We start from the raw sequence: 13,210 nt of genomic DNA on the forward strand, positions 1-13,210 counted from the left end.
TTTTTCTCTTTAGGGTCCAAATCCAATATATATTTTAAACCAGTTCAGAAAATCAGAAGACTTAAAAAATAGCAAAAGGAAAAATGTTAAATGTATGTATTTTGCAGTTTATTAAAAGAGCAAATATTTTTAAAATGGTATTTACACTCTTTTACTGTGTTGATTTATAGATGTGTTTATGGTCCATATTGTATATAAAATTTTTAGATCCTAGAATGGCACAGTGTTGTATTTGTAAACAAAATCCCTGTTCATCAGATTGTGTAGAGTGTGCATGCAGCAGCTGAAGGTCCTCCCCATAGCATGGTAAACTTCTAGTCAGATATGGGGGTTATTCAGTGTCTTAGTAATGAATAGGAGATATATATGAGGGTTTTTTTCAATGTAGAGCCTGTTTAAAAAGAGTAATCATTCTGACTTGTGTATATACAGGCAAATGGTATCTCTTTCTAAAGTTGTTTTCTGGCAGTCTTTGGATTGTTATGTTCAGGGGGATATTAACAAGCTGAAGGGAATTTGTAGCACTGCAACCAATGTGATTATGAGATTTCTATAGAGGAGGGATGCTTAGGAAACACATATTTAGGTTTGTCTCCAGTTAATGGTTTTTGGTGCTTAGATGACATCTGTATCCAATGTCCTACCCGAGCCACAGATGGTGTGCTACTGGACAATGAACTGCTTTTCAACCCCCACTCCATCTGAATGTGTAAATCTTGGGATGTCAATCATGTCACTTTCAACCAGTCCCAATAAACACATAAAGAAACATCAGAGGAAACAAGGAAGCTGAGAACAGGCCTGTGATGGAGAAAAAAGTTATATGATCAACAGTTCATGAGATTATTCTGGTTTTGTTGATCCTTGATGCATTGTTGTGGAGTCTCTATTCAATAGAGATTCTAGAGAAGGAATTGTGACATCTTCATTTTACTTCTGATTTGGTTTGATTTTGTTTTATCATTGCAGACTTCCTTAAACAAACAGGTTACATTAATACTTTCCTTTTCAGTGCTTGCAACAGACTATTTCATCTGTTACCAGCAAGCAAATCTATTTCCTCTCTTCATAACATCTTTTGACTTGTTTTTTCATTTGAAGAGTCTCTAATGAAGCCTTAAGGATGAATCCTCTAGGCTATTATTCTTATTTATATTTTGTCATGCCTAAGGATGCTGATTTTGGACAAGAGCATCATTGTTCAAGAAACTCCATGTAGATTTCTTTGTTGCCTCAAGGGGGGTTTCTGTGTTAAACTTACTCCAATTATCTCTATTGTTTTAATAGTTAGGTATCATAAATCAAGCCTACTCACCGGAATTTCTCTCTAGTCAATGGAGAAAAATGAGCACTTCCAGAAATGAGTTTTTATCAGTTATCCTTAGACATTTTGTTTTAAATGATGGGCCAAGTAAATGCCATGGATTTTAATTTAGATTAAAAACATATTTCTATATGAGTTTTCCCCTACTGTCCCTAAACTAGGTGACCAAATAGTAATGAAATTATTTGAATTTGTTTTGCCATATTATTTACATGCAATTTACTTATGCTCAAAAAAAGTATTTTCCATGTTATATCTTAAATTTCAGGGTGACATCTCTCACCCTTCACTGTACATATCTTGGAGCCTCCTTTGGTGAGATTGTAATAGGTAACCAAAAGGGTCTTCAATGTTGCTGTCAAATTTTCATCCTGTTGTGATAAAGCATCTGCTAATGGGTTATACTTGCAGGTAATTAAATAATATTTGGGGTCTTCCTTACTGTTCTTGTATTTACATCAATATTTTCTCTTTTCCCTTCCTTCCTCTCTGTTAAACCACACAGAAGAAAAAAGGTCATAATTTAATGAATGACCCCTTGGATCACAGATGCCAAAAAAATGAAGCCTGAAAAATTTTAAATTGGCTGGCTGCTGTTATCCTAACAGAGCCCATTAAAGTCACACAAGAGAGCATAACTTATTATGTAGCAAAACTGTGACTTTTTCATGGTTTCTTTGTAAACATGACAAAATTTATGGATGGCATTAGTGATACTAAGTTGACAGAATTAAAACCACTGTTTATGGATACAGTTCAGTAACTTGATTTAATTAAATTCTCACCGCATTGATCTAAGAGGATTTTCAAGCAGCATTTTATGATGAGGGTTTAAAAAAGAATGCTGAAGTTCTCACACAGGTGATGAATTGAAAGAAATATTTTCATTTAAATTTAACTAAATACTTATTGTTTAGGCTCTTGCACTTTGAAACAGTGTACAGTGTTTTCGTACAGGGGCTTCAGACACTCTACAATCCCAAGCTCCATCTTTGACTAATAGTATACTGCACTAACACTGGGTGTATTAGTATAACAGAGGTTCAGCTCTACTGAAACAGACACATTAGAAGTGGGACATCAAAATCCAGGCTCCACTGATGGTATTGACTATAATGGGAAGCTCAGAGCCTTAGTTCCTCTATTGATACCTACATTTAACATGGTGTATGGCACAGTTTCAAAAATGAGTGAGGTTATTAGGATAATCAATTATCTCTGAATCTCTGAGAGCAGATAACGCATTTTAATTTGTTCTTCTTCCCTGGTTTCTTTCTGTTTCTTTCCTTTCTTAGGCTACCCGTCCCCATTAATAACCAACTTGGCTGTAAATCTACTAAGCACTGTGTTATAACTCCTTCCTATTTGATAAGCTTTACTGAAAATAACAGGCAATAATAATCTCTGGAATTTTTAAGCTAAAGCTTTTGGCAATTTAAATAGGGTAGGCTGTTGGGAAGTGCAGCTTAGACCTGTGAAGTGAGCATAAGGAATGATAAATTGAATGCCAGTTGATGCAAGTTGAAAAAACTTAATGAAATTACTGATACAAGTTGATGGAGACATCAGTGTTACATAAGGACTTGTGATCCATTAAATACAGTAAATGTTTGTAAGGTCATTGTGTTGTATGCATCTTAAAAGTGCCTGACAGAGCTTTTACTTAAAAAAACAACTTTACCAAGAGATGGTATTCATCATGTAGAGACAAGTTTGTGTTTCATTTTATTCTGCACTAGAATGAGATTATAAAATTAAAGTCAAAATTCATAACACTTTTAAAACACAAAGAAATTTTGATTCTTGTTAAGCGTGGAAGGTTTAAAAGGAACAGTACCTTCAACTAGGAACAAATATGTGAAAGCTGGCCTAGCCCCAATTTACTGCAAGCCAAAGTAAATATTGAATTTAAGTCCTTCAGTGGGGGCTCTGATAGAAGAGTAGCTGGGAGATCTTTTAAATCACAGGTTTATAAATTAAGCTTCTGGCACAGCAATTGCCAAAATAAGATAGACAGTCAGGAATTGGGATGTGGAGGTTATAAGTCCAATGAAGTCTAAGGCTACTTACTGGAAATCTCTGACAAAGAAATCATTTACCCCAGCATCTGTTTCCAAAGCTGTCAAAAGAAGGTGGCAAGTGTCATGTGGTTTCCCTATCTGTGGTCAATTCCCCTTGTAGTTCCTCAGCACTGGCAGCCATTGGACATGTTTCCTTCCATTAATACAGTCCCTGAATCTGTCCAGCATCTTTTTAAAACTAAAGAAAATCAGGGAGAGCTGATCCATAAACTGCTAAATGTTACCTCTCTCTGCAACTTCCTGTGGCAACAAACTGCAAAAATTATCAGGTATTCTTTGTTCTTCATCCAGGTAATATCACAAATCCATGTATCTGAATATTAGGTTTCAAATTTGGATTTCAGATTAAGCTGAAAATTCTGCCAGTATTGCATATCTCAGTAGCTCTTTATGTGGAATCCAGGTTGGGATGTATGGGAGTCTGAACACAGTCTTCAGAGCATCAGTTGTAACTGAAGAATCTCTCCAGATTCACTTTTCTCAAGAAGTTGCCAGTTATGTGAACGGTGTGTATTTCTTGCTCAGACTTCATCTTCCTTTGCATAGATATTGTAGCAAAATGAGAAATACTCAAAGATGATCTCCAGTCTCTGTATTTATTTACTGTAGGAAGCTATCCATAGGCCAGACACTTAGTTCTGACATTAACATTGTATCTTCCATTATCATTAGCTCCAAGCTGCATGGTTTGTATCTAGCAATACATTTATATCTTAGTGATGTCAAGATGTATTTGAAGTAGTAGTTCTGGAAGAGAAAAATGAATGCCATGATAATTTTTGTTCATATACATGATTATTTAGTGATGGTGCTCTTAGAATGAGGTATATTTATTTGATTTTTACTTCCACCATTTTTTTTATAATCCCAACTTGCATCTGTGAAGACCACCCTTGTGAAATCTGTGCAAAACAAGAAAGCAGGTAGAAGGTTCAGGTACTTTCAAATTTAAACTTCACTGCTGTAGTGAGAAATGTGACTGTAGCCATATGTATTGGTTTTAGGCATTTATTTTTTTTTAATGATGGTTTCAAATTCTGCTATCAGACTTCAAAGTTTATTATGAATCCTACAAAAAATACTTTTCCCCAAGTAACGGAACAAAAAACTCAAAGAACTCCACACCTGTGCTGCTCTTTTTGTATTTCTCATACTAATGATTCATAATGTAGCTGATACCTTTCTTCTGTGTGTTAAAATCAGTGGAAACAGTAATAGTTCAGGAAGAGGAGCAAGGTGCATTGATGAAAATGGTAGTCTTTAAACTTAAGCAAATCTGGTTTTGTACTTTTCATCACACAAAAGATTCCTTTTTTACAGTTACTGGTTTAACTTTAGAAATTCGCAGCCTCTCAAATATTTTCCTTTTACTGATGAAAGAATGTCGTGACAATATTGAAGGCTGCTGTACAATAGGAACAAAGATTTTGTTTTACTAAATATACCAAACTTTGACCAACACTGACGTACTCACTTGGTTGCTTTCTAGTTCAGTTATAAAAATAACCCAGCAAAGCTTCCTTCTATAAAAGGATTATTCTAAGGAACATTTGCTCTACAAAGAATAAAATATATTCTGTGTTACTACATTTGACAGAACAGAAGACATGCAGTATTCTTATCCTGTATTTACAATGAAGTGATGCTCTTTCTCTATTGCTAGAATTCAGAGATTATTTTCTTAGAATGATATAAAAAACCCTTCCTTAAGGAATTTCATGGTACATTTAAAAAAAAAAATTCTTTTTATAGTGTTCTTCATACTGAAATAAATAATAGAATCTCTAAGGCATGATGGAAGGTATATGGGAAGAGCTTCTACTGTCATGAAAACCGGTGCAGTTTGAAGGGATTATACAGTAAAACAGGACTAATCTAAGAAAACAGGGCTATAATATTGCTGAATGTTTTCACTTTCAGGCATTTTACAGAATGCTGATGTAGCCAATAAAAGAGCACATTCATCAAAATGCATAATTTAATTTTTTTTAAAAATACGCCAGTTTAAGCATACAGTACTCAGATTTCACATGAAGGTGAAGAAACCCCTTAGGACATTTAAAATTTATGAGGAGTCTTGTGATTTCATTCATTATGTTGACAATATGCACAGCTTCTTTTGAAAATGGATTGGACCAAAAAAGGTGAACAGACGTGGTTGTAATGGCTCTTCCCATAGTGTGTGCTGAATTATGAGAGTTACTTCTGGTTATACGTTACCCAGGAGGTCTGTTTAATGTGCTTGGCTATATAGATCTGCAAATTTTTAGCTGTGGGCTGGTATCCATATTGAGCCATAAATTTATAGTTGATGTATTGCTTTCTAGGCAGACAACTCGTACTCTGATAGAATTAAGGGCGAGAATTGATTTCCTGATAAATAAGACATTTTGGTTTAAAGTGTAATAAATGGAAACTGGAGTCTCTATATGAAGCAGATGTGCGTTGTAAATATTGCATATAGAAAAAAAGATTTTTTTATAATTATAGATTTATGTATAGATATGGAAAGATACCTTCTGAATGAAAACATTATCTATAATCTTTTTACCATTTGAATTTTGATTGACAGAAGCATTTCTGCTAATATATCTTTGCTGTGGCTACATCTCTATTCTGACAGTATACTACACTATTAGAATACACTTTTAACTTGTTTTTAGCTTGTATTAAGTACTGAGGCAAATATTGCATGAGTTAATGGTCTCATTTGCTCATAAGTACCATAACAAAGAAATGCTTTATAGAGAAAAAAAAAAAATTAACTGGTGATTGTTTATCAGCTATGTACCAGCAAGGTTCTTCAAGAAATTTGGAAGGAGGCTGCTTCAGTAAGATGCAGAGCAAAATCTTTTACGAACTGAAGCAGTTTTTTTCCAATCAGCAGTTAAACTGCCAAGCAAGTCTGCTTAATTTCACTTCCACCCTATGAAAAGCAGCTGCTGTTTTAGTGTTTTCATGATACTGGTATAACAAAGGAGGAGAGAAACTACCTCTGCTGGCAGAAAAAGAAAAACTTTGCTGTGTTATTTCGACTTAATTTATATTTGGAATTACAGCCTGGTTCAGAATTAAAAAAAACCTCAGTGTCCCCTCCCCCCTCTCTCCCCCATGCACTTTTTCTCTCTTTTTCTCTCGTCTTTCTCTGGGTTGTTTTTGCAGTGAAGAATGCGCTGTGTAAAGTTTAATGAACTTGGATTGTTCCTCATCAGAGATTTATCTTCGAGTATTTCAAGCCACATTTTTCCTTTAGAACTGTTTACTATCAACTTTTTCAGTTGACATGAAATAATGTGTATCCTTCTTGAGGATAAAGGAAATATTTTTCTCTAAATATTATTTCCTATTTGAAGTTTGATTTGTTTCAAAGCTGTGTTGCTGTCTAAGAAGAAAAACCCCATTCATCTAGTTTTGATTTTCCATGTGAATTTTTCGTTTAATTAGTTTGTTACTATATACATGTATAGCTGAAATTATATATTTGCTCTGAAGTAAACGAAGCAGTGCCATCTTACAGTGGTTTACCTACTTGGTTAAAGCTACATGCCCATTTTTTCCTATCAAGTGCTAGAAAATATATGCCATAATTTGGATTTCCTTCATGATAGCTTTTAAAATTATGCAAGATACGTGTAGCTGCAGAACTCTACTAAACAGATTTTTAGGATGGTATCAGAAATACTCGTTTGTGTGTGTAAGGAATTTTCTGAAGATACGTAGTAACTGCTGAAGAAAGACATTTTTCTTCAGAAGAATGACATAATTTTTTACAGTTTATTGTAGGGAATGTAGTGTGTTACAGAAATTCAGAAGATGAGGTTTGTGCCCCAGGCAAGTCACCAAGTCTCCAAAGAATTCTGTCTGGGTGATAGCCAGGCTAAAATTCTGCATAGATTTGGGAGTGTATGCTGAATACTTTAGATATTCAAGTAACAGAAAGCTGTCCAGTCTAAGTGGGCACTGTGCATGTACTCATCTGGTCCTCTCCATACTTTCCTACTGCTGTGCTGACATTCTAAGCTTTTTCCAGAGCATTTTTCTTGCCACGCCATTTAATTTGGTATGTGTGACGGATGAGTTGGCTCTGGTCTACCAACCAGTGGTTGTTAGGAGGATTTATAAACGAGGACAGACACCATTATGCAGTAGTTCAAATATACTTCTAAACACAGCATTCAAAGGAACCCCACTTGTAAATGTAGCCCCATTATTTCTTTTATCATGTGACACCTTTATATGATGGCACTGAAATGAAGTGTAATCCTTTGATTCTGATGTCTGCTACTGTTAAGTGAACCAGGATTTGCAATGTCTCCAAGAATTTGAGCTTCGAGAAGGGTGGAAGATTCAACTTCTATACTTCTACAGTGGAAAGTTTGATAAACCTGGAAGAAACGCATTTCAGTTGGGAAACAATTGCAAGTGTAAAAGTTCATAGTATCAGTAGCTTTATTTATCGACAGTCATTTCTATGGGAGAAAAACCCAATTATGAGAATCACCAAATCAAATAAAAAATAAACTCTGTTGAAAGAGAATATCCAAGTTAGTGAGATGTGAGATCATGCTACTTTTTTCCTACTTTCATGCAAATTAGTCCTCAAAACTGTCAAGGAGTTCTTAAATTTTTTATATTACCTTTCATTTGTCAGTATCCTTATTTCTTGAAATAAAAACTGCAGAATAATACACTATCATATAGTGCAGAGAGTAAACGAGTGAAAAGTGAAATCACATTGCTGTTGATGTAAGTTGTTAAAATCAATGAAGGTTAAAAAACAAAGCCATTTGAGAAATCAGTATGATATTAAATGGTTACACAGTGCTACTAGAGTTGACATGTTAACATAGAGGTATCTAGAGCTGCTGATGGATTTGATTATTTGTCTTGTAGCACTTATGTCCACAATATGTCTTCTGAAAACCAGCTAATCCTGGTGGTATATAAATTTTCTTGGTATTTAATTTCTATCAGTAAAGCTTCCCTGGGAATGTCCACATTTGGTAGCATGGCCAAAGCTCCCTATCACCTAAAAGTTGTGTGCTGAAAGGCTCATTGCACGTAATTAAACCTGCTCAAAATCAATGTGTTAGATACTCTCCGACTTCCTGTGGGGTCCACTCATTAGGTTTTCTTGAAACACCCATCAGAAGTTCAGAGGATTTGAACTAATTGTCCTGCTTTGTTTATGGATGTTTTACTCTGAAACCAATCTACTGTTTTTCCTCTTCCTCACAATAAGCTTTGTATCTCAAACTCCAGGAAATCCACCTCCCTGTGATCCTGTCCAGCCAATCCACCCTTTTTTCTTTCTCCTAATCCTGTATCTCTGTTTTCAGCAGGGGCTTCCAATTGTCCCCATTTTCCTAGCCAGTGCTTTGTTTCTGTGGGCAGATAAATAGTTTTGTCTCTGGCACTTGAAGTGCAGAAGGAAGAACCTTCCTCTTGTTTGTACTGTGTCCTTTCCTAAAGCATTTTCCTCCTCCTTTCCTGACAGCCTTGTTCCTTGTATCCTGACTGCTCCTTGTGCTAGCCTGTGAGCCTAATCTGCGAGGAGGAGGAAAGACTCTGATGCAGCTGTTGTGACACATTGCTCAGGCCTTTCTCAGCTCTCCATTTCCCAGAGCAAGGGCATGCATCAGGACAACCCAGCTTAGGTTTAATGAGATGGACAGTGGACGAAGAGCTTGCAGTTTCTAGTCTTACTTGCATTCTATACATTGGTTGAAATACTACATTACTCTCCTGGAAAGAAAAGACAGAATTTTTCTGGAGCTTCTCATACCCTTCAACTCATCTTGATACATTTCATCCCGACTTACCCCTCTCTTCCAGAGGTGGTAGAGGGTATAATGCTAGTTTTGAGAAAACATATTTTAAAAATAAAGGATCACTAGAATATATCTTGATATATCAACACAGTTTTTTTATTTTTATATTTTTCTGTACTGGTATTTACTGAACAAGATTTAAAGCTTTCGAATTTCTGAAAGATTGTATTATTATCTCTGCTCATCATGACAGTAAAAAAGAAAGCTTACCTAGTTCTGTTTTAGCCACCTTAGTTTGGAGTCATATAATCTTTAACATTAATTCTTTTAACATTAATTCTTTACTCTAAGCTCTCAATTTCAGTTGTCTTCTATATCAATGCTTTGATTCTAGTTATGTTTTCAAAGCATTTTCCAGAAAAAGCATTTACCTGAGATTGTCTAAATGCAGCTCTAAATTCATAAGGCTTTCTTTTATTTCTAAGAAGTACATGTTTCCAGATTGGAACTTGCAGGCATCAACCCTAAGCAGGTTTGCAGTGCTATTATCTGCTGATTTTTTTGATGCACTGTACATACGTATGCTTGCTAGATGTGACTTTTTTCTCCTTAGCCTGAGTTGGCGGCTCTTGGCTGCATTACCTGCAGTTGTACATTGTTTTGCAAATACTATGTATGGCCCTACATCCCATGTGCTTCTTGCCTTACACTATATCTAGCAGCGTTTCCCTTGTGAGGGTTCTCGTAAGTTTTTACTTTGCATTCTTCCATGTTTAATTTTCTTCTGTAGCCAAAGTAAGTGTATTTGTGGTTTTGGTGGGTCTTTTTTTTTTTTTTTTTTTTCCTTTTGTGGATTTTCTTTTTGTCCTGAGTGATTTCTGTAGCCTGCTGTATCACATCACTCTTTCCCAAGTATGAAGTCATATCTTTTGTTAGTTCCTTGCCCCTCGCCCTCCACCCTGCAGCTTTTGATATCTGAACTGAATTAGTATCTGATCTGTTTTAATGAAATCTGCCAAGTGCCTTAATTATAAGTCTGACTTATTAGTTTAAAATGAATATAAGATTCTTCAAGGAATTCCTTCACTTTTTGCAGTTTCATTTGTAATCTTTCAAAAGTGTCTCTTTTGGGGGTTTCAGTATTATTGTAATTTCAGTTCAGAGCTTGCGCTTTCAATCTGGCTCTGGAAACTGGTCAAGTCATCAGTAGGTACAGGTTCAGCAAAAATAAAAAAGTAGCTATCAGTGAAATTTATTTTTTACTTCAGGTGGATTCCAGCTTTTCCCATACAGATGTCAGATACTTATCTGATTTTCTTCCTACCATCCATCAACATAACACTCTTTTTGACTTGTTAGTGGCCTTTAGTTCCTGCACTACTGTTTTTCCCTATCTTTCATTTGTAGGGGTCTGGCTTCCTTCTCTGATAATCATAAAGTAGTTCAGTTCCTAACTATGGAGTTGTAAGTCCATAACTTTGGAGTTTTGTGGTCCAAACACCTCCTTAAAGCAAAGCTAATATTCGATCAGATTGTGCAGGGACTTAACCAGGCATTTTGAGTATCTCCAGTAATGAAGATCAGAGAGTCTTGTGTGAGTTCCAGTTTGGTATTATGTACCACAGTGATGTATGTTTGTTTGTTTTAAGAGGAGAACAGAAGAAATATTAAAAGAGCAAGTGTTATTGAAGTTCAAGCACCCTAGCTGAGAGTCTGTGTTGTAGGGAGATCCTAATTTTCCTGTCTGGTTGCTCAAGAAGAATCAGTACATATTTCTGAAGATGCTTACATTGATGTGACTCTAGAGAAAGTCACAGTAATTCTGCTGGAACTGTAGGTATGACTGATAGAATACAACCCTCCATGAGTGAAACAGACTGTACAGCCAGAACCTGACCATTATGTAAAAAACTTTTTTTTTTTAAAAAAAGCTAATTTTTGGTAGGAAATCAATCCCTTTGTATTCTTTTTGTTTTACTATATTATTAAATTTTTTTCTTTAAGTTCTTTGTTCTGTGATAGTGGCCATTTTGCTGTATTGGAATCTTAATTTTCAGAATATCAGTCAGATGTTATATATTTGACCAAATGAATATTGGTGTTATGCAGAGATATGGTGTGGGATGGCAAAGGCTCCTTGATTTAAAAATATATGTATAGTCTGGAAAAAAGTGGAGAATAGTATTTGAGTGGGGAAGCTTTGTACTTACTTCCTTGAGGAAGAAAATGTTATATTTGCCCAGTGATAAGTATGGAGAGTTAATAAATGCTGTGTAGGGATTGAAAATAATTCCTATCCACCATTTCAAATATTTTAGTACTGTTTGGAAATTAAGACTATCTTTGAAGGACAGATGGTAATTGCATATGAAACACTTTCTGAACTGTTTGCTGCCTCAGGCTCTATGATAAAATAGGAAAGTTGACAATATGTACTGTATTATCCTTTCATGGAATAATAATCACTTCTTGCAGGTTGCTTCTATAGGTACTTCATTTTATATAGATAGTTCAGATGTAAGCTATTACGTTTTCATAACAAAAAGCATTGGTTCTTGCTTGTGTCATTTAAATGTTTGAGAGTAGCTTTATAAGCAAGACTTCAGAGTTAAAAGTGGAAACCTTTTTCCTTAAGGCTTCAGTAGTGACTACTCTGCTTTTGTCTTCATGTGACTATAATGTCTTGGTTTCATCATAAATGTTGAGTATATTGAATGTTCCAATATTTAAATGTATTATAATTGTATGAGTATCTCATCCTTGCTTAGAACATGTTCAGTTTTCATACACATTTATACCTAGACCCTAATTTTGATAGCTCAATCCCATTTTAACTCCCTATTACTGATAAACCAAACTCATGTGCACAGTATAACATGCTTCATGAAACAGTGGGTATCACTTTAAAAAAAATGTTTCTAAAGATAACTCGTACTTACTACAGCAAACCCTGGGAAACTCTAGGCAACTCTTTGTGCTTGGTTCATTTACACAAGCCGTTCAGTGAAGTGCTGCTTTGACATTTCAGTGAAATGTAAGACCAGAAGGAGGGATCGCTGATATAATTAGATATTAAGCCTTTTTAGATAGGGCCTTCTGTCCCCTAAGACCTTCTTATGGTTGCAAATATTCTTTATAGTGACTAAAAATGAGCTCTGCAAGCACATAGGAGACCTACCATGCTATAGTTTCCAGAAGATTTGCAAAATTTCCACAAGCTCTGAATGTCTCACCAGGTCAATAATGTTTCAGGACAGGCGTATACTGCCAGGAATTTTTATTCCTTTTTCCTTCCTGTTTTAAATATTAACCATACGGCATGCAGATCCCTTTCATATATTCAGTTTTTCCTTGTTCTTACAGACATTCACCATAAGACACTTACCAAGTTAGAGGAAGCAGTTCAAGAATATTTTTGCTTGCCTTTATAACGCTTGGGCTCTCTAAATGAATTTTGAACTTCCCATGTTGTCTACTGACAAATACTGTGCATAAGAAACTCATATTATTGTAGGTCACTGAATTAATTTTTAAAATGCCAATTGACATGATTCCCTTAGGGAGTTGTAAGATGCAGCCTTATATTATGTTCCAGCACAAACGTGGAAATTCAGTGTTTTAGAAGGGAAAGTATTTGTAGTACAGAAACAGCTTAACATGAATCAGGTGACCCTTTCTAGCATTTAAATTCTAATAGATGGAAATAAGCAGACTTTCTAGAGATTTTTCACTGTCATTGCATGTTTAACTATCAGGAGAAAAATGGCATTGGTGTCCTTACTTCTGGCACCAAACTTCACAACTGTGGTTGATTGTTGTGTTTTGCATAACCAAAAATGAGAGTTAAAGCATTAATAACGGATACAGGTTAGTTCAGTCCAGACATAGGGACACTAAATGCAGGAAGAGTAATAGCTGAAGGTAAGCTATTCAGAGCTATTTGAGTGATTTTTTGATTGGAAAGATCTATGGGATGGTACTGGTATTTGTTATATCGTGCTGACATATGGCAAGCATTCTGTTTCTGTGAAATA

At 35.3% G+C, this 13,210-nt stretch overlaps 1 protein-coding gene across 7 annotated transcripts in view; it reads left to right on the forward strand.

Annotated features, from left to right (window-relative positions):
- The window catches only part of IMMP2L (inner mitochondrial membrane peptidase subunit 2), a 487,583-nt gene that overhangs the window by 35,656 nt on the left and 438,717 nt on the right, over positions 1-13,210 (forward strand). The window contains exon 4 of one of the 7 annotated variants that reach the window (XM_074870294.1): positions 8,903-8,978. The exons of the other annotated variants lie outside the window; for them this stretch is intronic. Coding sequence (XP_074726395.1) covers positions 8,903-8,945 — 43 coding nt within the window. The 3' untranslated portion in view covers positions 8,946-8,978. Of the gene's footprint in view, positions 1-8,902; positions 8,979-13,210 lie in introns of those variants that run through there. 7 annotated transcript variants of the gene reach the window in all.

The sequence above is a fragment of the Strix uralensis genome, chromosome 5, assembly GCF_047716275.1.
Source record: "Strix uralensis isolate ZFMK-TIS-50842 chromosome 5, bStrUra1, whole genome shotgun sequence".
In the NCBI taxonomy this organism is placed as follows: Eukaryota; Metazoa; Chordata; class Aves; order Strigiformes; family Strigidae; genus Strix; species Strix uralensis.